Source organism: Myotis davidii, unplaced genomic scaffold, assembly GCF_000327345.1.
Source record: "Myotis davidii unplaced genomic scaffold, ASM32734v1 scaffold159, whole genome shotgun sequence".
Taxonomy (NCBI): Eukaryota; Metazoa; Chordata; class Mammalia; order Chiroptera; family Vespertilionidae; genus Myotis; species Myotis davidii.
Genome location: NW_006291231.1, coordinates 4869215 through 4893459, shown reverse-complemented (window position 1 = coordinate 4893459; position 24245 = coordinate 4869215). Strand labels below are relative to the sequence as shown.

The following is a 24245-nucleotide window of genomic DNA, read 5'->3' as shown; positions in this document are numbered from 1 at the left end:
TTTTTCTTTAACATCCTGTTTTTGTCATGTTTCCAATAGAGTTGCCATTTTAACTTACTTTTAATTCATCAGGATACTCTTTTGAAGGGCTTTAGCAATTTTATCTTCTTCCTTTCTAAATGTATGCTTTTGTGACCATAACCTACTTTCATCTGGGGGGTGGGGGAAGCAAATAGCCAGAGTTGGGTGATTAGATTCTATGTGTATGTTTAGTTCCTTCTGCTCCTACTCTTATTAAGATTAGCCACATGCTGCAGGCATTTCTTAACTTATATATATATATATTCCTGGGGGAAGAACTGAGTGTATGCTTATTTTATAAGTGCAAGATTTTAACATCTTCTAGAGAGTGGAGAGCCAAGTCCTTCAGCATACACAAACGGATCAGTCAGGATTGAACTATCCCAAGGGAGTTTGGGAATCTTCCAACATAGCTCATGGATATCCGTCCCATGGACATTTGTAAATATTATGAAGATGTCCTTTTACAAGCTTATAAAACAAACATTCAAAAAAACTTTTCTTGCAGATTAGTCAATAAAATGGGTTTCACCACAACAGTTAATTTTACTACTTCAACTAATGGGGATTGGCTTAAACAATGTTGCAAAGAAGGAAAAGAATCTTGTAAAAGATACACAGCCCTAAACTCTCCACGTTGGGCAGCTTCCAGATAGATGCCCCAAATGGCTCAGTCTCCCAATTGTCCCACTCACCCAGGGCCCAGGGGGCCTTCCCAGAATTCCCGGGGCCCGGCCTGATTGAACTTGCCACATCTTCCCAACCTCTAAAATCTTCTGCTGCGACTTGGTTTTTGAAGGCAGATCAAGATTATCGCCACCCAGGGAAGGCTGGAGAAGATTTGGCACTAAGGGATCAGTCACAGTCCAGGCTTTGCCTCACAGTCTGATTGGCTGAATTCCCACTGAAAGCCTCCATCCCTCAAGGTCTGTCGGGTAGCTAACCTGCTGTAGACTTAGACTTTTAAAGATAAAGGAGCACATAGGAAAAAATGCATACCAAGGATGATATCACAGGTCTTGGCTTTCAGTTTGTATTGTGAGACTGGAAGTCATGGCAAACAAGGAACAAAAGCAAGACATCGTTTCATTTAACAGCAATTGCCAAGCACTTGACTGAAAAAAAAAGGAAGGAAATAAAGAAGGAAGTTGGCAGTCTGAAACGTATTCTTTGCAATGACAAATCCTTTCTCCTTCTCTGTTACTAGATGCAATCTTTCAGGATTTCAGGGAGGTTGCTCTGCCTGGAAGGATCCCCGTGAGCTGCTTCCCGCCTGGCTCTGTGCCTGGGAAGCCCAGGACGTATCCTAGGAGAGGCTCTTGCCTGCATCTGTTAGAAGCAGAGGCAATACTCATCACTACATTTTGCCTTAAGTAAAGACAGCTTGGCTCAGAATGTTAAAAAAAAATCAAAGGATATTCCAGAGAGCAGCTAATACTTTAATAAGAATTAGGCAAAATCAAAGCAAATTGAAAAAGCACATCAGTAAAAATGCCCTGTGCAGTGTGGTTTGGTTCGTGAAGTATTTTTTGACAGGTTGGAGGGGCACAGAAAGGAACAGAACTTGACATTATTTTGCATCTCTGTCAATTTCAGATGGTAATTGTTAAACTCCCTGTACCTATAATCCAGTCAACCATCACAGTAAGTAAAGAATGATCTCAAATCTAAAAGGAAATCGAGTCCAGTTAAGAGACCCCTACTGGTAGAGAGTTGGGGACTTCCCCTTTGCTGAACTATTTGGACGCCTTTCCACTTCACTGTGCCGGCGAGGTTCCCTTCAAGGCCGTGACGTCATCACAAGGAAGAGGACCGTGTGTGCAAGAACATTTCTTTGCTCCCAGCTCATTACCTGCATCTCTCTCTCCTCCTTATCTGCTCCCCTGCATGAAGTCCAGGCTTAGAGGTACCCATGCACAATCACGCGTCTGGGATTGTAGTTCAGGGTTAAATGCCAACCCAGCTGACGTCCAGATCTGACCTGCTAGAACCTAGGTATTTACATTGAATCTGTCCTTCTGATGAGTGTGATGAAGCTATGAAAATAACTTGTGAAGGAAATTTTTCTAAAATTAAAGATGATATACATAAAACCGAAGTCCTTCCATTATTTAAAAATATTTTTATATCTAAGCTCTCTTCCTCAATAATACCAACTGTATTCTTCTAATTCCCAAATCACATAGATATTTCTAGTAGCCTGGTTCTGAGTTTAATTTTACTCACACTTGTAGGCAGATGGCACTAACAATGAAGTTTCAGTAATGATCTCATGGGATGGTTAGATCTGACTTCGTAAATTCCCTGACTATTACAACAAACTGTTCCATAAGTAAAGATCTGTGAGGCATGTAGGCAAACACTTGAGAAATGCCTAATTCTCCTCTTAATGTCTTTGTCCAATCTCGATGTTTATATATTACATATCCACATACACTTTTGCCTTCTATGAAATATGAGACTTCCTCCTTTTGAATACTTTATATTCTAATACAGAAGGTTAGAAGTGCAAAAGTATGAGCCAGGTAAATTATCAAGCCTCATAATTGTTCCAACGGTTCTGCTCTCATCGAAATTGATTCTAGAGTTTGAAATAATAAAAAAAGGACTATAATAATTTGAAAGTTTGTCAAGCAGTGAAAGGTAGTATATTTTGACACACTAATCCAGGAACTAATCAGTTTTCTAATAAACAATCAGCAATTCACTAACATGTCATCAGCACTCCAGGAGCTCTGGAGAGGGGATGAGCTGCCCGTGGACGTTAATGAATACACCAAAAATCATTAGCTGGTCAATACTTCTGAGTTATTTTCATTGAGTTGATAGGTCTGATACATTAAAGCTGACATTATACATTTGTCAAGATCACAGTGCAGTTTTTAACAGTGGAACAGGCTGCTAAAATTATTCCCTGAAAGAAACACAACTTCTTCACCCTGCCACACACAGCTGGCATAGGGACCTTGAAAAAGCCATGCCTGACAGTCAAGCACCAGCCTCCCACCACACACAAATGTGCAAGAATCTCCAGGGTGAATGGGCATGTTCTATTTTTATAGGTGATTATTCCTATGGCAGGGGGTTGTGTATACTTTACTAAAAAGGAAGGAGAAAGAGGAGACTGCTCACCAGATAACAAGACTCGGGCACAGCATAGGGCAATGCAGATTTTTCTCATGATGATTTCTGCCACATTCCCAATTATTCAGGGACCCCAGCACCCAAGGTAGTGTTATTGAAAAGAGAGACTGTTGTCTGCAGCTCTCCTGAATATCTTTCCTTCAAAGGTTTGAAGAGAGAATATTAAGCGGATGGCTGAGGTGGCTGCTATGCCCTAAACAGAGCCTGACCATTGCTCCAGGCTGCCCAGGCAGGCAGGGTAGTGACAGGAAGTCACTGGGTCCAGCTTGCTGCCATAGTGTGTGTGTGTACAATCATAGACAACCAGCCAGTAACACCAACCATCACAGAAAAACTAGAAGCCACCATTAGGGGTGTGTGTGTGTGTGTGTGTGTGTGTGTGTGTGTGTGTGTGTGTGTTAGATTGAATAGCCATCAAGTTAGTAATGTGTGTTACCTGGGAGAGAGGTCAGGCCCACGGTTCCTTGATTATAATCTTTTTTGTTAAGTTCTGGAGAGGAAATAGCCTTGAGGTGTGAGACCAGGTTTCTCATCAGACACACCACCCCTTCATTATGGCCCGCAAGGATATTCTATGACTGTACTTTGGGGAGAGGTGAACTTCTTGACCCACACAATCATAGGTTTATTTCAGGTTTTTTGAGCCCCTACCCAACCACAAACATTGTGCTAATCCTGAGTTTGTTTGGGCTGTGAAAATAGAACAAACTTCTGCACAAAAGCAACTGCCCACACGACCCTGCCTCACCACCGCAGACTAATACATTCCTTCCTCTGGTTTCCAAACGCCAAGAGGCTCGCCCCTTGGCTGCTGTTTTGAGGGGAGTCGAATTCTCGATTTTAAATGAGCAGCAGGTGAAATTTTATTTGTCATCAATTTCTCTTTCGGGTTATGGAGCAGAAAACTGGAGACAAGCTGCTTCTTTGATGGCTCACTCCTAAAAATCTCTTTTTGTTCTTTATCTATTTGAACTGACAGCGATCAGAGCTGCAGCAGGACAGGGCTCTCTGGAGAAATCACCTTCCCCCGCCTATTGACAGATCCCTCTGTTCTGCATCAGACGGGCTTTGTCCCATCACAGGCGTCCAGGCCTTGGAAGGAGCCACCAATTAAACCTCTTGAGCCGGGGAAATCTGAAGCCACTTTGGAGTGTCTGTTCTGATTAGGCAGGATGAGAGGACGCCCAGCACCCTGCAGGCCCCGCTCCCTGGTCTCAATTTTCTCTCTTGCCTCCACCAGGTGCGAGAGGTGTGAGAGGAGCTTCACACAGGCCACCCAGCTGAGCCGGCACCAGCGGATGCCCAATGAGTGCAAGCCAATCACCGAGAGCCCAGAATCAATCGAAGTGGATTAACTGATTGACTGGTTGGAATTAAACTGCAAGGAAAGTCATGATTAAATGTCACGGACACTTAAGCAAAACCAAAGATTTCCTCGGAGCAACTTTCAATCAGTCCCAGAAAACCAAAAGCAGTAATAAAATAAGTAAGATGTTAAGAGCGATCGATCCTGGCGTGGAAGTCAGACCGGGGAAGAGATTATTTATTTATGACTAGGGATGAGACTCATTTCAGTGGACAACTAACCTGGGATGGCCCACAGGTCCAGTCCCACCATGTATTTGCTTTGTTTCTAAAAAGCTTTTCTAAACTGTTATTTAATACCAAAGGGAGGAATCGTATGGGTTCTTCTGCCCACCGTTGTGACTAAGAATGCACAGGGACTTGTTTCTCGTTGCACCTTTTTTTAGTAGCATGATCCAAGGGGACCCGTTGTACAGCCCTTCTTCCTGCTGTTTCGGTTTGGCCTGGCCCAGCGCGGGCGGCCCGGCGGGGCCCGTGGAAGCAGAAGCAAGAGCGTCTGCCCAGTCAGTCGGTGCCACCTTCAGCCCCACGGGCATCCCATTCTGTGTTTTCCCGCGCTCACGCCTCATGCACTTGTCACGTGGTTCCCTTCATCCAACAGCCTGGTCTTGATGCAGAAGAGCCCGGAAGTGGAAGAAAATGGGGGACTTACTTTGTCCTGTTTCAAAAACATGTAAAATGTAAGGAGCTTCATAATACAGTATATTGTTCTGAAGCAGCTAGTGGAGAAAATTTTGTTTTCAATAACATTTTAGCTTAAAGGAAACCCCACAAAAATAAAAGTTCTTTGGTATGAGGCTGAATATAAGGTACGAGGCTTCAAGTAATTTTTTGTTGTTGTGTCTGTGGAAGTGTTGAATATGCGAGAAATAGTGCCAAGCCCCATTGTCGGGGCCCTTTTAGGCAGTTTCATGGAACAGGCGCAAGGAACCGAGACAAGGAAACATGGAGAGGAGGAGCCACAGCGAGGACTGTGCTTAGAACAGACTGCCTGGGAAAAAGCTAAATTTATCAATGGAAATTACCTTTTTGTCTCCTGTGGCCCTTGGTAATATTCTTCTCTCAGCACTGACCCATTGAAAGGAAGAATGATGTACACCATTTCATGATTTCTGGATTGAGTGCTAGGAAAGTAAGTTTAACTTCAGCGAGGCTTGTGGTAATTCAATAATGATGTTCCATAAATTAGATCATCTTACATGAAATGATTCAACTTCTGGAAAAAAACAGGCTTCTGTCCTCTTGTCTATTAGTTCACAGTAGCATCTCAGAGGCTGAGTCTGCCTTGATGGCCAGTACAGATAAAACTGTTCCATCTAGAATGCTTCATTAACAGTAGCAATCTCTGTGTAGATGTCTTAGTCGCCTGATAACAAACATTGCTGTTAGAGGAACTCCTTGTCCTTTTAGGCCTCCCGTTGTCTTCTCTCAACAAGAATGTGAGATACGTCACTGAACTGACCACTGGTTCAGTTTGATGGATCATCATGTATTTGGTTCTCACAAAATCCTCCTCCCCTTTTAATTTTGCTTCCCCATCCCTTGGCACCACTGCCAAATTCAAAACGGAGTAAAACAGCTCCGCGGGTTGTGTTTGTAATCTACAGGTATGTGATTATAGGCCCCCAAAAGGAGCGTGGCCACTTCTGACTTCCTATGTCTGTTCTCAAGTCATCCACCTGCAGCTTCCTCCGGTTCTCGTTGGCTTCTAACCATGCAAATCGTAAGCTGTGTGACTGTGGCTGATTGAAAGGTTTCTCTCTGCTCACTAGGGGTGTGTTCTGATTTTGCTGCTCCTTGCCTGAAGTGATGGAGGCATTTGCCAACAACGTGTGGCAATGGGAAGGGTGGAAAGAGTATGTAGCCATCTCAACCCAAACCCGAGAGACAGTGACAGATGGGCTGCACAGATGAGCAAGCTGTTCCCTTTATTAAGGTTAAAACACTTGGTTGTACCTTTTTAAAATAATAGGGGGTTCACCTGTATGTTTCTAATTTTTTTTTTTCCTGCGAGAAAAATGAGTTCAGTCATTTGCCCCCTTTCATAATTGAACACGATGCACCCCACTGAGCTCCTCCCCCTGCAAGCATGGGAAGCCTTCACTTTGCTCTTGATATCTGGCACGGGGAGGGCTTTCATAGCAATAGTCTCTTCCACTCCAATGGCTTTCCCATCTGATCCCCAAGTGTCACTTAATATGGCAGTAACCTCTGTACCAAAAGGTTCTTCTAGCCTTTGGGCCCAGTTAAGTGTGTCTCTCCTTTATTAGTAAGAAAATCTTGGCATGTATTGTCTACCAAATTTGGTTAGAAAAATATTTTCGAAAATAGGGTACATGCAGAGCTTTCCCATTGCTGAGCCATTGCCAGTGGGTAGCAGACAGCCTAGGCCAGTGGTCGGCAAACTGCGGCCCCTTGAGTGTGGCTCTTCCACAAAATACCACATACAGTGCGATTGAAACTTCGTGGCCACACTCAAGGGGCCAAAGAGCCACATGTGGCTCGCAAGCCGCAGTTTGCTGAGCACTGGCCCTAGGCTGTCTGTCTATGAGACAGGCCTTCACCGCACATTGACTTGGGGCCTTGAAGCAGGTACTGAGATCATAGAGTCCCAAATGCTTTTAGTTGAAGTATGTTCTGGGGAGGGTTTTTTTTTCTTAAAACCGTCCAACAATTGCTTCAGCATTTTCTATGTAAAATTGGCAGATACTCCCTTGGAACACTGTAAATGGTGGTAGAGAATGCAGTTCTAAACACTTGCCAGTCCCCTTCTTAATGACTTTCTAATGAATCATGGCATAAAGAGAATGAATGCTCCGAGTCATTGAGGAGAGGGGAGGATAGCCAAGATGAGAAAGGGAGACAGTCGGAGTGTGAAGCAATCCCTTTGCCCTTTTCGATCAATGGAGACAGATTCCCCCCTCTCCTCAGAATAAGACTTACTATCACAGCACATGCTCATTGGCCTAGCTCTGAGTCTAAACCAGAGGGAATGCCACATAAAAGTGGAGAGACAGAGGAGGAGAGGTGGGGCTGCAGACATCACATTTCTAAAAGTAGCTTAATAACCTTAGCAGAGCTGAAGATTTTCCCCAGGACATGCGCATGGCTTCTTAAGATAAGCATTTCATTTTGGTTGTTTTTATTGTTAAAAATGACACCCCCTCCCCCACAGTATCTATGCTTTTGTAAAGTTACTGTGTGGGTAATGAAAGCTATAAAACGAAATCTTGTGTAATTTGTATAATTTGATTCAATTAGTAGATAGTTACTGAATGTTCAGGCAAGGGTTCACCTTATGGGGGAAACTGTTTTTTCATAATAGAAAAAGATTATGATACCACTTCTGTCTTCACAGGGCTTACAATTTATTGGATTGCACCTTAGAAAAACTTCATTCTAGTCCAGCTACGCAAAGATTTACACACATATACCAACTCCTCCAGTTTTTTTTATCAGTCAGTTGGTTCATTGTTTTATTGATTTACTCAAGGAACATGTACTGAACTCTTAGTGTGTATAAGATCCCACTCTAGGTGCTTGCTATTAAGCAGCAGTACTCAAGTCACTATTTGTGAGGAAATAATGTTATCCCCGTGAGTGGTAGGCTGGTAGCACGGATAGCTTAGTCCTCGGATCATTGTCTCAGTGAAGTTACAGGGATCCCTGCAGGATCAGAGGGATGTACGCTCTGCTGAGGATCAGAAGGGAGCATATTTCAAAACAAATTAAGATGCACGACTTGATTGGTTTTGGTTGACTCCCTGGGCTATTGGTTCTTAGCAACAATATCAAGATACTAGGATTAGGGCCAGGGTTTAGGGGTTTTATGACCCTATTCCAGTGATAAGGCAACAAATGGGGACAGGGCCGGGAAGGAACTGAAGACCTGCCTGGGTCTGAGGAGCCTCCTGTGACGGGTCTGGGCAATGCAGCCCTGTCCCCGGTGTGTGCCGTGGTGCTTTCAGAGGTGGGGATGCCTGCACTGCACTCAGGTGCTTCAGAGGGCACAGTCAGAGTGGATATTCATCTCCGATTTAAAAATGGCAGCTTTGGTTAAGTTTTGGCTTTTTAAGCTCTTTATGCACTAAAACTGGAGGATCTTCCTCTTCAGCAGCATGGCCCTCCGAGGCCCCAGGTCTCTGGTGCATCGTTGCAAAGCTCATTGCTAGTCATTGGTTATAAGGAGTTGTTCTTGTGAAACACAAACAAACCCAAACAACTAGTATTTAATTGCTTTTCGTACTAGAAGTCGCACTGTTACTACAGGGTGTCCCCCCCAAAGGTGTATACACACTTTGAATTATTATAAAGTCAGTGTTTATATACAGTTCACCTTCAAAATTTAAAAGAATGTACAGTATTTTCTTGCGGGGGTCGATGCCTGTTTTCAAACTGATGACCGTTCTGGTTCAGGCACTATTGACTGGTAACGTGAAGCAACGGAGTCGCAACCATCAAGAGTCATTTCGTTCGGTATTTGTGTGCCCTCAATGTGTTGACTGCTGCCAGTTTTGAACCCTAACCTTTATCTTTTGTGTATCCCCATAAAAAAGTCTTTGGCACTTTATTACAAATTTTCTTTGTTCAAAGCTTAGTCTGGCTTTACCCACCATTTCAAATCAGTTAAACCCGAAAAGGAGTGAAAATTAAGTGAGTTATCAGCTATTAAAGTGTGTATACGTTTTGGGGGCACACCTTATATATTTGTTTTGCATGAACTTAAAAAATGAAATGCAATATCTGTTGAGTTGTTTCAAATGGGGAACGTGGCACAAAATAGGGCATTTCCAGAACAGCCTGGGGTCTGTGGGTCGCTTGGAGCAAACGGGTCATTCTCATATTAAGGCTCCATGTGCCTGCAGAAACCAGGCCAGGAATAACAAATAAACGAAATAAGCACACTTTCCAAAAAGTTAGCTTCTGTTTCCTTCCTTCCTGTCATTTAATTTTATTTCCCACTGCCTTTACGAATTCCTGACACCAAATCTTGAAAGATACTAAGAGATATGCTTCTCTAAGTGGTAACAGCAAGTTCCAGAAACGTCATTCATTTGTCAGGATTCTTTCAGGGTGAAGAGGTTTGGAGACATTTGATGAAGTGACTAGATGTTTGGGTACTTATCCCCCCAAGGGCCTGAGGCTCTCCCATCACCGGCACTTCTCTGAACTACCACAAAGCAGCAAACGAAGTCCCGGGAAGAGCCACATATTTCAGGCCTTCTCAAGGTTAAATTCTACAAGCCCAGAGACCAGCTGTCAGGTATAACTGAGCGGAGAGCCAAACTGAAAAGAATATTGCTCTATCCGTGGAAGCCTTGCTGCAGATGTTTAGCCTGTAATCCATGGTTGTGTTTAACATTTAAAATACCTATTTCGATTCTTCTTTTAAGTAATGAATGTCAGATGTTGCATCAGGTCAATATGAACAATGATAAAAATGTCAGTCAGAAAACAGAGCAAAGACAATAAAGCTATCTAATCATCTTCCCTATATATTGAGAAGCTACCATTGTATTTAGAATTATGAAAGCCTCTGTTGCGTGAATTTTAATGGAAAAATAAAGTCTGAGCTTATTCCGTCAGATGTAGATGGGGATGATAACGACAGCAGCGTATACAGTGCAATTACTGTCAGGCACTGTTTGAAGTGCTTTACAGGGATTATTTCATTTAACCCTCAATTACTCTGTGACAAAGATACTATCATTACTCCTTTCAAATACACACTTAATCTGCTCTTAGCCGCTTCTTTATCTCCCCCCCCAAAAAAAACCACATGATAGGAACTTTTCAAAGGAAAAATACTTCCTTATTCAAAGCTTATTTTCTGAGAACGAGAGCTTTTAAAAATAAACACAAGTATAATTTACTTACAAAATGTGTTTGGGGAAACCATGCTATCCTTAATGCTAAAATACTCTTAAAATATACATCTTTGTAGTTGCCGATTTTGTAATCTCCAAATCTGTGTGGCTGGACAGCAGAGTGTCAAACACCCCATTGCTGGCAGGAATTGTTTTTATTTTTCTAACTATGTAGTTAAAATTCCGCATTAAAAGAAAACAAATCCTCTCGAGTATGTGATCACACATTAAGACAAATGGCACCAGGCAGGAGGGCAGGTGATGTTGGGCAGTGGCCAAAACTGAAGAACGAGGCTTGAACACTATTGACAAGTGAAGACGCATCCCAAACAAGGCTAAGTGGGATCTAGTTGTCTGTCTTTGTTCTGACTGAATGCTAAGTGAGTGCCTTTTCCGGCATCAATGGAGTAATTACGCAGTTGTGTCCATTAAGAATACGAGCTTATGCTGTTTGCCTGCTGGTTTAAAGCAGCGAGATAGAAAGCCTGGGGTCCGGTTTGGTTTGTCCAAGGCACAGGTAACGCAGTTCCATGAATGAGGCACTCAAGGAGCCAGTTCAAGGTCTTAGGCTCAGTCTAGACGAGACTATTTGTAAGACGCACTCAAAAAGTGAGTTTACAAAATTCCTTTATGACCTGACTTTACTAGAAGGAAATTCTTCACCATGGCATGGAAACCACACTGTATGCTGCTTTTGTCCCAAATTCGGATTCTAACGGGCACATTTGTTTATGAAAAAGATGAACACGTTTTCCCTGTCAGTCAAACAGGATGGGCTCCGGTTGGTATTTCCTGTTTCCTGCCTTGCAGAGCATCCCTGCTGCTGCCTTTCTCCGCCGTGCTTGGCACAGCACTCCCAACTGAAAACAATCCTGATACAAACTCCAGCAAGTTGGAGATATATTTCTACAGCAGAACTCTTTGGAGCTAAAAAAAAAAAAAAATCCTGTCACAGCAGGTGATCACCACATGTCCATGAGAACAGCCATTTCAGACCAAATGCCCATCAACTCACAGTCCCTGCTGGTCCCCTTGCAAGCATTCTCTAACGAGAGAAACAACCCTCGTAGACTTTGCTTTCACTGAACAAGCTTGGACACATACTCAGGTTTCTTCCAACTTGGAGAGATGAAATAGCAAAAATCATTCTTTTCCTGGGAAGTTATAAGTCCTCGGAGAAAGAGGCTTCCTCTTGGTACACATGCAGAGGCCAAGGTGGTGACTCACACGATGGAAAACTTGGGCTCAGAAAAGCAAAGTAATTTTGGAAACCTGATGTCCCCAAGTTCATTTATTTTATTATATTATAGGGAAGGCACATCTAGCTTAATAGTATGCTAATAGAAGTGTGACATTTAGATGTTGTCAAGGCATTGTGTAAATTTCCTTAATATACTCATTTAAACTACTGTAAATGGTCCCCCACTGGAATAGAAATATGTCTCTCTTCATCTTCCTACCACATAAAATGTCTAGGGTTAGTGCTCTATTTCAGTTTTCTGAGGTTTGGAAATTTTAAATAAGTTAGTCAAGAGAATGAGGAGAAGCTCACTGTGGGTGGGAGGGCGCTGACTTTACGGGTCACTGGCATGACAAGAATGATTATCCTGCAGTTAGAATGGGAAACAATGTGCTTATGTTGTTTAGCTCTATTAAACACACATCTTTAAAAAAAAAACTACAAAGGACCCATGAGATCATGCATGCAGCTGGACTCTTATGATAGAATCTATGGGATTGCATTATGTTTAAATGAAAAACAGGCACACTTTTAGAGATAATTGACCAAGACATGTAAATATATTTGATTAATAAAACATTCCTATGCTGACTGAATTTGCCAATGGTATCTCTCTCCAGTCCCATGTTGGTTGCGTGTCCAACTGTTTGATTCTAGCCTGCAGCTTAGGTAGTAGGAAGTCAACCAACTCTTCCTAGGAACGCATAGGTTGGAAAATAGAATGCTTGCAGGACTAGCTATCAGAGTGACTGTTAAAATTCAGCCCCATCGTTTCTTCAGGTATGTTTAGATTGCTTTTTGCCTCGCTCCTGTGCTTGCATGCTCATTCACTCGGCTGAGTCCAGTCTGTTCTGAAGGAAACTTACTTGCAGAGGCCCAGCCGCAGTTCTGCTGCAGAATGGCCTTGACATTTGACCTCTGGCCCTCGTAAGACCTGGAGAAGAGCAAAAAGCTCCTGGTCTAAGAGTATTCCAGGGCCAGGAGAAAGCCAAAGTCAGCTGTTGGATTTACCTTTTGTTCTGTTAGAACATAAAGTTCTACTTTGCTCTGAGAAAAAGTACTTGAGCTTCAAGGAACAGCAGGGAGAACACAGAGCCTGGAATGGATTGAGAGCCCGGGAAATTGTAGGTGGTAAAGTGGGCTGGGCCGTTAGAACCTTGAAGGCTGCAAGGAGAACGTGGCTGTTTCCTCTGAGTGAGGTGGGGGAACTGGCTCTGAGCAGAGGTGGGCCTGATCTGATTGAAGACCGTCCTTCCATCTGCTGTGCTGAGAACAGATGAGGGGAATGGGGGCTGCAGATGGAGGTGGTTAGAAGGGCTTCTTGATACAGGTGGGAGATGGCGATGTCTTCTGCTCTGATGGTGGGACAGGTGCAGGAAGTGGTTAAATTCTGGGTGTATTTTGAAGATGGACAGAATTTACTGACAAGTTGGCTGTGGGATGTTATATAAAAAGAGAAGTCAAGATGACTCCAAGGCCTTTGGGCTTAAGCAACAGGAAGATGAACTTTTTCAGGATCTGATCATGCACAGTGGGCAGCGCCCTGAAAAGGATGCTGACTCCCCTGCGTGGCCCGGCTCAGCAGCCGGCCCTGTTTGCAAACAGGGAGTTGAAATTTATCCTGCTTCCTCTGTGGCACCATGTGGGTATTCCACTGCCCAGCAATGACATGCAAACATTTCTTGAGAGAACGATGACATCAGAAGGGAGGCTCTCCTTTAGAAATTAGTAGAACTCTGCACTGTGGGACACTGCTCTCACTCTGGAGGCTCTTTAAGGAAGGGTGCTCTGGGAATGCACATGGCGCCATTCTCCTGTGTCTCCAGTTCTCTGGTCAGAGTATAGACCCAGTTCAGTGCCACTTGGTGGAGGAGGGCAGGGCCTGACAGGGGGGTGGTTCTGGTTTTTAGCCTTGTAGTTGGGACAGTTCCAAGCAGCTTTAATGTGACTTGACTCCTCAGACAACTTATATTGGTTGTTCATCACTCATTTATACACTCACTTAACAAATGCTTTTTAAAAAGTCTATGTGCTCAGATGCTTCTATTAAAAAATGAATGGGGCATGGTCAGTAATAGGTGCTTCTTGTCCTGTTTATGACTGGGCATGAGGCCCATGGAGACCTAGACAGAAAGCCAGGCCAAATCAGTAAGTTGGGCCCTTTCGTTATCATTAAACGAGGTGACACAACCAGGCAGGGATTTTTTTCCACCTCTTATTCTAGATTATTCCTTTTTCCCCATCCCCAAATTAAAACCAGATCTGGGTGTATAGAATTTATGCACAATTTACAAATGTGAGGGAATAATAATTATTTGGAATCCCAATCACAACCAGAATAAATTATTTAGTACCGATCAGAGCAAGTAAAACAGAACTTTTAGTCACAAACTCACCATATTATAGTGAGGGGACTGTTCTTACAAGGTCTTTTCTTCAATTTTACCTGTGTTCAGGTAGTCAGTACACACACACACACACACACACACACACACACACATTTTATATGAGATAATCTACTTTATCTCTGATATCCTTAATAAAAAAAATTTAAGCTTCTGTTTGTATTCTCTTCTGGGTTTTACCATACTCCTTCCCCTTTGTGGTGGGTTGAGTGATCCCCCCAAAATATGTTCACCCAGAACCCATGAATGTGACCTTATTTTGGAAAAGGGTCTTTGTGGATATAATTAAAGATCTCAAGGTCATCCAGGGTTGCCCAGTCAGCTCCTGAATCCAGTGATGTATCCTTTATAAGAGACAGAAGAGACGACACATGAGGAGATGGCCATGTGAAGACAGAAGCAGAGATTGGAGTGCTGTAGCCACAAGCCAAGGAACACCCGGAGCCACCAGAAACTAAGAAAGGCTGAGAAAGCTTCTCCCCTAGAGCCTTTGGAGGGAGGCTGGCCCTGCTGACACCTTGATTTCAAACTGCGAGAGAGCCTCCAGATCTGTGAGATAATACATTTCTATTGTGTTTAGCCACCAAGTTTGTGGTAATTTGTCAGGGCAGCTGTAGGAAACTAACACACCACCTAGCTTACGCACTTTGCATAACAGTGAGTGGGCAATGAAGTGTACTTTGGGAAATTCTCTCCACGGAGATAAGTTCATTTGCTCTTACTCTCATTGGTCAGTGAGGCTTTCCATGTGGCTTTTGGCGTGCAAAATGACTACCTTCCTAATAACTGTTCTTGAGTCAGTTAAATGCCTGCATCTATACAGAATCTGTATTCTGCTGACCCTTAGGGTTGGCAAGCTCCTTTTCAGACATTTGCTAACTGTTACCTCTTTTTTAAACTTTTATTGTGTGTAGACAATATAATGGCAAAGGGCATATGTGCAGCCTGCCAATTTTAACTATAGTATTTTAAAAGAGTTCTTATAAGCTTTAAATAATAAATAAAACATTTAAAAAGTCACCATATTTTTTTTACATGAACTATAAGAGTGATAGTATCTGTAATCTTTCCCCAAATTATTTTCCTGACAGGTAATCTTGTCAAGTGGCTCCAAGATGAATAGCTTGAGACATAGATCAGTTTCCACATCTCATCCATTTCTTTCCTTTTTCTTTCTTTGTTTTAATTTAGAAACACTTAATTTCCAATTCTAAGTTATTGGCAAGGGCAGCAGGTAGCTGATGGCTTTGTCAGAGAGTCGTTGACATTCAGGTTAGACACAAAGCCAGGAATGACGAATTTTTTCACTGAAAATTTCATTCGGCATTGTGTCAGAAATCTAACCTGAAGAACATAACACAGTTTCAAAGTTGGAAATTTGAAATTTCAACGTGAGAATTAAAGGCTGGTTTCCTAATCCACTCTGGGTGCCATGGCTGTGAAAAGTATTTTTTCCTGTTCTGCTACAGCATTTGTTTATGGTTTTAAAATGTATCCAATATTACATCATTGATTTTTTTCTCCAAAAAAATGACAAAAATGATCAAGTGTCAGAAAAGCTCTTGGCAGTTAGACATGTGTGTTCCAGTTTTGTCTTATTAAGAAATTATGGTTTTAACTTAAAATTCACGATATTGTAGAACGTATCATAGGATCAGAATGCATTATGAGCAGTTCATAAAAAATACAGCCCACCAATTTTAGGTACATTTTGCATTCCTTGGAGAATAAATATTGGGGGAAAGGGGGGGACATTTTTAAATGATTGAATGGCCTTTTACTTTGCCTCTGTCTGTGTTCATTCTCTTTGCCCTGTGAGCTTGTATTTGGGCCACACGAAGCGGAGTGTTTCTCCACACCTCCGATATGAGTTGGCATTTAACTTGTTGGTCAATAGAGTGTGTAAAGTGACTGCATGCCAGTTCTGAGCCTGGCCCTCAGGAGGTTTTGTGTGTTGCTGCTTGCTCTCTCATACCTCTTTCATTGCCATGAGAACAGGCCTGGGGAGGAGGAGAGACACTTGGAACTGACCCAAGTTGTCCCAGTAGCTTTAGCTGATATCCAGCCAACTCCTAGACACTGTGTGAGCCCAGCCAGCTGCCCGGTGCTGCCAAGCTAATCCCCAGTGGTCCCCCGACACGAGCAGCATGTGTGTTGTGTGCCATGAGGATTTTTGTGATTCTTTGTTCCATGGGATGGCTGTGTCATAGATAGCTCTGCGTGGAGACCCGGCAGGCCTGTATGTCACTGCTTTTTCATACAGTGCACCGAAAAGACATCCAGTGGTCGTGAATTGATTATAGTTACAATTTTCATTATTTCCTTCAACATTTAATTAAGATTTGGAGGCTGTTCTTGGTGAATAAAGCTGGGTATGGATTGACACTTATTTAATAATGGACCATTATTTTACTCTTGTATTCTTGGTGCACACATAGTTTAGCACCCCGTCAATACTCAAACTAACTTTCCTTTTCTGTCACAGCCCATCAAATAATGAGTAACCAGTAGTGTCTGTTCTGTACAGTGTTCCCTTGCCATGTTAATGAGAACAACAGCTGTCCCACATTTCTCCCTCATATATGGGCATATATGCGCTGCATTGTACAGCAGCAGTTTTAGCCAACTGCAGGGTGAATTATTCGTAGCACACGTTTTATTTACTTATTTGACAAACATTTATATGGCAGGTGCCTTCTGCCAGGCACTATCCTAGGTACTTGATATTATTGATTTACTTAATCCTCTTAGCAGCTCTGAGGTGCTATTATTATCACTTTTATACATGAGGAGACTGAGGCACAGGGAGGGGCAGTCCCATTCCCACTGCCACACTGCTAGCAAGTAGCAAAGCTGGGGTGTGGATTGAAGTGTTCTGGCTCTGGAATCTATGTTCTTCACCGCTACACATGAAAGTCATTGTTCCTCCACACTTGGTCATGGTTATGATGTAACACCCACGGTGCCACTTGAAGAGGGAGCTTCTCCCATAGCTTGTTCTGCTCTCATGCCAGACATGATATCAACCAGTAAATATATAGCTGGTTGCTTTACAAGTGTATTGGCAACGGTGTGACTTGTTAAATGAGGCCTCTGTACTTTTCATCTCTCTTGTCCCTCAGCAGGAGATTGGACATTTCTTAATGGAGAGCATTAAGAAATACTTTGTTGGTTTTCCATGAAGGCTGTTACGCTGTGTTTAAAAATAAGGGAAAGGCTTGAGTTGTTTGCTAACCTGACATGATAAAGTTTTATAACATAATGTTTCATAACTAGAGTTCAGGGATAAATGGGTCAGTGATCTTATAAAATGTAATTTTCAGGTATCATATACTTGGATTCTTACACACCCCAGCTCATATAATACATACTTTATATTTCCACTTGAGTTCTGGTGATCATTTAAATTTATGACATTATTCTGAAATATGTATGTGTATGTGTGTGACACACACATACACATACATAATTTAAAGGTACTTTATTTTGAACAACAACTTTTTAAAAAATATATTTTTATTGATTTCAAAGAGGAAGGGAGAGGGAGAGAAACAGTAATGGTGAGAGAGAGAGAAAACCATTGATTGGCTGCCTCCTGCACACCCCCTAGTGGGGATCGAGCCCACAACCTGGGCATGTGCCATGACCAGGAATCAAACTGTGACCTCCTGATTCATAGGTTGATGCTCAACACTGAGATACACTGTGGCCAGACACAAAGTGTATATTTTTATTGTGTGTGTGTGTGTGTGTGTGTGTGTGTGTGTGTGTGTGTATGAGAGAGAGAGAGAGAGAGAGAGAGAGAGAGAGAGAGAGAGAGAGAGAGAGAGACTTGGAAGTAAAATGATGCAGCAGGGGTCAAATCATTCATAGACTCAAGCCAGATTACCTGGGCTCAAGTTTCAAACCCAACACTTAAGAATTATATGACCATGAACTAGATACTTAATCTTTCTGTAACTCAGTTTTCTCAGTTATAAAATAGAGATAGAAGTAATAGTACCTACCTCCTAGGATCAGTCTGAAGGTTAAATGTATTCACTTGGAACAGTATCTGGCATGTAAGTGCTTTTATGCCACCTAACAAAAATGTCTGCATAACAAAGATGAAAAGTACAAATTTATTATAAACATCAACATGCAAATATAAAGAATAACTGTATCCTGTTAGCTGAAAGTTAGCCATGACAACCTTATGTGTAATTTTAACAGTGCGTGTGTCACTTTTATGACTATAATGGTTACTGAGGACAGAACTGGATTTTTTGAAAACCATAATCAACCTAACATTGTAAATTTGTGACATATACAGACAAAGTTGTCTCCTCACCTTTTCTGCTGAAATCACCAAACTACCAAGGGACCACACTCAGGCTACTGTTTCTCCATAACCAGTGACCCCCAAACTTAGTGACTTAAAGCAACCTTTTTACTTCACTCATAATTTTGTGGATAAGGAATTTGGGAAGGGCTCAGCGAGGTGGTCCTTGTTTGGGATCTCTCAAGAAGTTACAGCCAGCACTTGGGTGGGGCTGGGTCACCTGAGGTGTGACTGCATGTACAAGATGGCTCTCTGGCGTGGCTGTCAGCTATGAGCTCAGAGGGGCTATTGACCAGAGTCCCTAGCAGTCCTAGGGGAGTTTGATATATTACATGGTGGCTGGTTTCCCCCCAATAGAGCATCTCAAAAGGACCAGCATATCTTCCACCATATTCTATAGATTGAAGCTGTTACAAACCTGATCAGATTCAAGGGAGGGGACATGGACCCTTGACTTCTCAATGGAAGGAATGTCAAAGAATTTGGGAGCCAGCCATGGTTTTAAACTGCCACTGACCCCTTGATAGAACTCTAGTAACTACCAAAGATCTGCAGAAACATTCCTCTGTAATATGTATATCTAGACTATTCAATCCTAGTCTCTTCATTTTTTCCTTAAAGGTCTAATGTTTTAAACTTTGAGCCATTGACAGAGATTTATTCTGGGACTTTCATAATAGCAATAGCCTGGGTCCAGAGCAAAGAGAACTTGAAAATCAGCTGAAACTTTGAAAGAGTGAGAAGTTTCTTAAAAGTCATTGGCAGCAATGCTCATCTTGCTCGGGGCTTGGACAGCTCATAGTCCTGCAACCACAGGGCAATTATATGCCTTCCTTTAGGGGCAGCCTCAGGTGTGTAAACATCAGCTTTCCTAAAGCTGGTGATAGGAATTGCTGTTTCTTGGTCCTATTGCTTCTCTAAGTGACTTTTGTACCTGACTGTGTAGAAAAAACCCTTCTTCACACTATGCTGTTTGTCTCCCTCATAGACTCCCAGGGCTCAATGGCACCTCCTATATGAAGAATTTTCCTGGCTCAGAGTATTAAAGTGCCTCTTGGCTAAGTACTCCTTTTTAGGGGCAAGAAGGGGCATGATCCACTGAGTCCCAAATATGAGGGTACCACACACATGAAACAGTCCAGAAAGCAACTTCTGTAAGAGCAATTATTCTTAGATGGATCTTTATGAAAATAAGCCAAAATCTACAGCTGGATGAATTCTGTTTTCAGGTTTAGAACTATTTTACTTTCTAAAAGGTGACATTGTCTGTGGGAGAGGTAATGGTATCTACATTGCTGTCAACTAGGGGCAGCTTAGATGAGTTTTCTCTGGGCCAAATAACAGAAAGCCATGAGTCCCTCAGATGAGGTGAATAAACTGGATTCCGTGTAGAGGTTCCTTGAATCTTACCAAATGAGGTGCAAAGAATCACTAATAGGTTTGGTTGACTTTCTTTTAAAAGGCTATTTCCCCACAGTTAAGAGCATCCCATCAGCATCTTGGTCTTCCTTTGTAGCTTGTTTTTCTTTTTTAAAAATTAAATTTATTTGGGTGACATTGGTTAATAAGATTATGTAGGTGTCAGGTATACATTTCTATGATACACGATCTGTATAATGCATTGGGTGCCCATTACCCACAGTAAAATCATCTGCTGTCACTATATATTTGGCCTCCTTTATCCTTTACCTGCCCCCTTCCCTCTGGTAACCATACTGTCATCGGTGTTGATGAATAAAAGACCATTTCTCACAGTTAAGAGCATCCGTCCAGCATCCTGGTCTTCCTCCCACTTTGTAGCTTGTTTTCCTTTTAAGATGGCTTTCCTGGACTGAGTCTTTTTCTGTGCATGCTGGCACTCGCTTGGTGGGGCACATTACTCTTCCATAGGCTGAGTCTCTGTGAATATGAGCCACGCAACCCAGAGGCTTCTCATGCCCTCCCCCTGCTTTTGGCTCATCACTGCTCACTTTTCCAGGACCCCGAGTTCTGCAGCTTTCATTTGGCAGCATTTCCTTACCGCTCTTTACCTTTGGCCCAAGTTTTGAAAGTGCTCGAACTCCACAGGCCTGAGCTTTGGATATGAACTTGAGTCTTATTGGCTTTGCAGTTGTCTGGCCAATCACAAAGCCTCCTTCATTAAAAACAAAGGAGACGGGAATAGGCTAAGGTTTTCTTGCACATCGACAAGAGCTTCAAAGCAACATTTCCAAACATGCTGATGACTCAGATCAGATGGAGTCCATTTCCCTGAACAAGACAAGAATCTAAAGAAGCAGGAAGGGAAACTCTTGCAGACCAGTGTCTTTGGGTTTTCCAAACTCCAGCCTCATTCCAAACGCCATCAGGCTGTATCCTGCCTTCTCTCCTCACCTGTCTACTTGAACGGACACTGCCTTCAGCCTTACAGAGAAACCTGGCTTACCCCATAGGGGTAACCTCACACTTCAAAGCTGGGTAGGATTCTTGGACTCTTTTCATTACCAAAATGCTTTCAGTCCAGAGTAAATCTTTAATTTTATTTTTAAAATTGTGGTAAAATACACATAATATAATATTTGCCATTTTAATCAATGTTAAGTGTCCAGTAAAGAAGCATCAAGTGGATTCACATTTTTGTGCAGCCATCACCTTATTCCATCTCTAGGACTTTCATCTTCTCAAACTGAAACTCTATACCCATTAACCAATAACTCCCCATTCCCCTCTCTCCCTGGCCTAACCCATGGCAATGACCATTCTATTCCCTGTCTCTATGAATTTGACTACTTGAGGTACCTCAAATGAAGTGGAACCATACAATATTTGTCCTTTTGTGATGGTTTATTTCTCTTAGCATAATATCTTCCAGTTTCATTCATGTTGTAGCATGTATCAGAATTTTTTTCTTCTTTAAGGCTGAATGATATTCCATTGTATGTACATATTACATGTCCTTTACCCATTCATATACTGATGGATACTTGGGTTGCTTCTGCCTTTTGGCTACTGTGAATAATGCTGATATGAACATAGATGTACAAACATCTCTGTGAGATCCTACTTTGAATTCTTTTGGGTATATACAACAATTCTATTTTTAATTTTTTGAGGAAAATTATCATGTCTTTTTTCATAATGGCTGCCTTCTTTTACACTCCCATCAGCACTGCAAAGTTTTGCAATTTTTAAAAATATATATTTTTATTGATTTCAGAGAGGAAGGGAAAGGGAGAGAGAGACAGAAATACCAATGATGAAAGATAATCATTGATTGGCTGCCTCCTGCAACTGCGGATTGAACCCACAACCTGGGCATGTGCCCTGTCTGGGAATCAAACCGTGATCTACTGGTTCATAGGTCTCCTAGGTTGATGCTCAACCGCTGAGTCATGCCGGTGGGGCAAGGGTTACAATTTTTCACATCCTCTCTAAAACTAATTATTTTCTGTGTTTTTTCCAAAAATAATAATCACCTCAATGGTATCAAGTGGGATCTCATTGTGATTCTGATTTGCATTTATTTCCCTAAGGATTGGTGATGTTGAGAACCTTTGCATGTGCTTATTGGCCATTTGTTATATGTTCTTTGGAGACACATCTACTTATGTCCTTTGTTTTTATTGATTTTAGAGAGAAGAAGGGAGAGGGAGAGAGATGATTGGTTGCTTCCGATATAAACATCCCCAACCGGGGTTCAAACCTGCAACCTGGGCATGTGCCCTGGCGGGGAATCAAACTGGTGGCCTTTGGTGCATGGGATGATTCTTAACCCAATGAGCCACACCAACCAGGGCCCTTTGCTCATATTTAAATCAGGTTAGTTTTCTTGTTGAAATATAAGAGTTTGATATATTCTGTATATTAACCCTTTATCAGATATATGATTTGCAAATATTTTCTCCCATTTTCTGGGTTGCCTTTCACTCTGTTGATAGTGTCCTTTGATACACAAAATTTGAAAATTTTAATGAAGTCCACTTTATCTACTTCTTTCCTTTTTTGCCTGTGTCTTTGGTGTCATGTCCAAGAAATCATTGCCAAATCCAATGTCATGCAGCTTTCTTTATGTTTTCTTCTAAGAGTTTTATAGTTTTAGTTCTTATGTTTAGGTCTTTGATCTAATGTTTATATATGGTTAAAAGGGTTCAAGTTTACTCTTTTGCATGTGAATATCCAGTTTTCCCAGCACCATTTCTTGAAAAGACTTCCTTTTTTCCATTGAATGATCTTGGTTCCTTTGCTGAAAATTATTTGACTCTATATGTGAGGGTTTATATGGGGGCTCTCAAAGTAATTCTTGACTCAATAGATTGTGTTGATGATCACAGAAGTCTTTCAGATCAGAGGCTAGACACTGGCCCCCAGGATATCCTAGAATACTTAAGTCACCATCATAATCAGTTCATTTACCCATGAGCAGCTTGTGGGGGGGGGGGCATAAAAGATTTCTGTATAAAAGATTTATATTGTATGTTCCAAATGAATGGGTAAACACATCCCTGAAATGCTAGTGGGCTGAGGTAGGAGGGAGTGTAATGAGCAGGCCATTGAATATTGATGAAGGCTAGAAACTGAGAAATACAAGGTGCCTTCATACTGTGTAAGAGCTTGGGGTTCAGAGAACCTTCCTTGACCAAGTGAAGTCCAGTCTGGAAGCTGAAGGACAATAGGTGTTGCTTTAGTGAAGACTTGGAGAAAGGTGTATCAGGAAACAGGATGTTTTTGAGTCTTATCTGGTCTTCTGAACATGCTTTGACAATACTGAGCTACAGAGAATTACATTGATGTTTCCTACGAGTCTCCTTCCCTAGACATGAAGTTCCTGGTGGCAGGACTGTGTGATAATCACCTTTGTATGTTCAGTACCTAGCAGCTGCCTGTAGTGGGAGTTCAGTCCATGCTTTTTTCCTAAAACCAATGAACACGGAGCCTGTAGCTTTGGCTTCTGGCAGCTTCTAACCCAGACATCATCATCCAATGAAACATTTTCCTGTGGAGTTGCTGATTGTTTTCCTCATAACAGCCTTGTGATACAGGCATTGTTATCTAGTTTAAAGATAAGAAAACGAAGGCACAGAAAATAATTTGTCTAAAATCACAAAGCTAGTGAGAGAGTGGAGAAGCTAGGATTTGAACCCAGATTTGATTGGCATCAAAAGTCATGTTCTTGTAATTATTTCATACTGGTTTGACCTGGATAATTCAAAATTGTGGGTAGGGAAACCAGCTTTCATTGAGTGCCTAGGTATCAGACTAGCCATTTGACAGGTGTTAAGATAATCGCTAACTTGTACTGAGCACTTAGTACATACCTGGCTATTCCAAACACCGTGCATGTCTTTTCTCTGTAATTATCATCATTTTACTGATGAGAAATATTGAAGCACAAAGATCTCAGATCGGACCTGGGCAGGCGGCTGGGAGACGGCACCCACAGCACGCTGGGCGCTGCCCTGCCTCCTCAGGGATGCCAGAAGCGGTGATTATCATCTTTATTTTAAGGAGAAGAGAGCTCAGACTGGTGGATATGTATGTCTTTGCTCTTGGTTTTAAATCATTTGTCTTATTTGGAATGATCTCTTCTTTCTCCCTTGTCAGACACCCATCTGCCTCCAAATAATTAGGAAAATCACTTACTACAGGCAGAATCTCTAAGACATTCTTTCTCTCAAGCAGAGGCTGAGTCACTCACGCCGCCAATCCTTCTACAGCATCGCGGTTGTTTGATGTTGTTTCTGCCTTCGGAGGGCTGATTAAGAGCCCAGCAAAGAGAGGAGCTGCAGAGCTTCTGAGCCCCGAAGGCTCCCTTGACCCCAGGCACCCCGGCGGCTGGGTCAGACGTGGCGACCATGATTTATAGACCAATAAGCAGGGCCTTTCCAAACCCTGCTGCCCCGCCT

The 24245-nt window shown here is 42.2% G+C and overlaps 1 protein-coding gene across 1 annotated transcript in view; it reads left to right on the top strand.

Annotated features, from left to right (window-relative positions):
• Window positions 1-5333, top strand: part of PRDM6 (PR domain 6) — a 98463-nt gene extending 93130 nt beyond the window's left edge. Inside the window, exon 7 of the mRNA XM_006764399.2 lies at window positions 4406-5333. Coding sequence (XP_006764462.2) covers window positions 4406-4520 — 115 coding nt within the window. The 3' untranslated portion in view covers window positions 4521-5333. The remainder of the gene's footprint in view (window positions 1-4405) is intronic.
• The last annotated feature ends 18912 nt before the right edge of the window (window positions 5334-24245 follow it).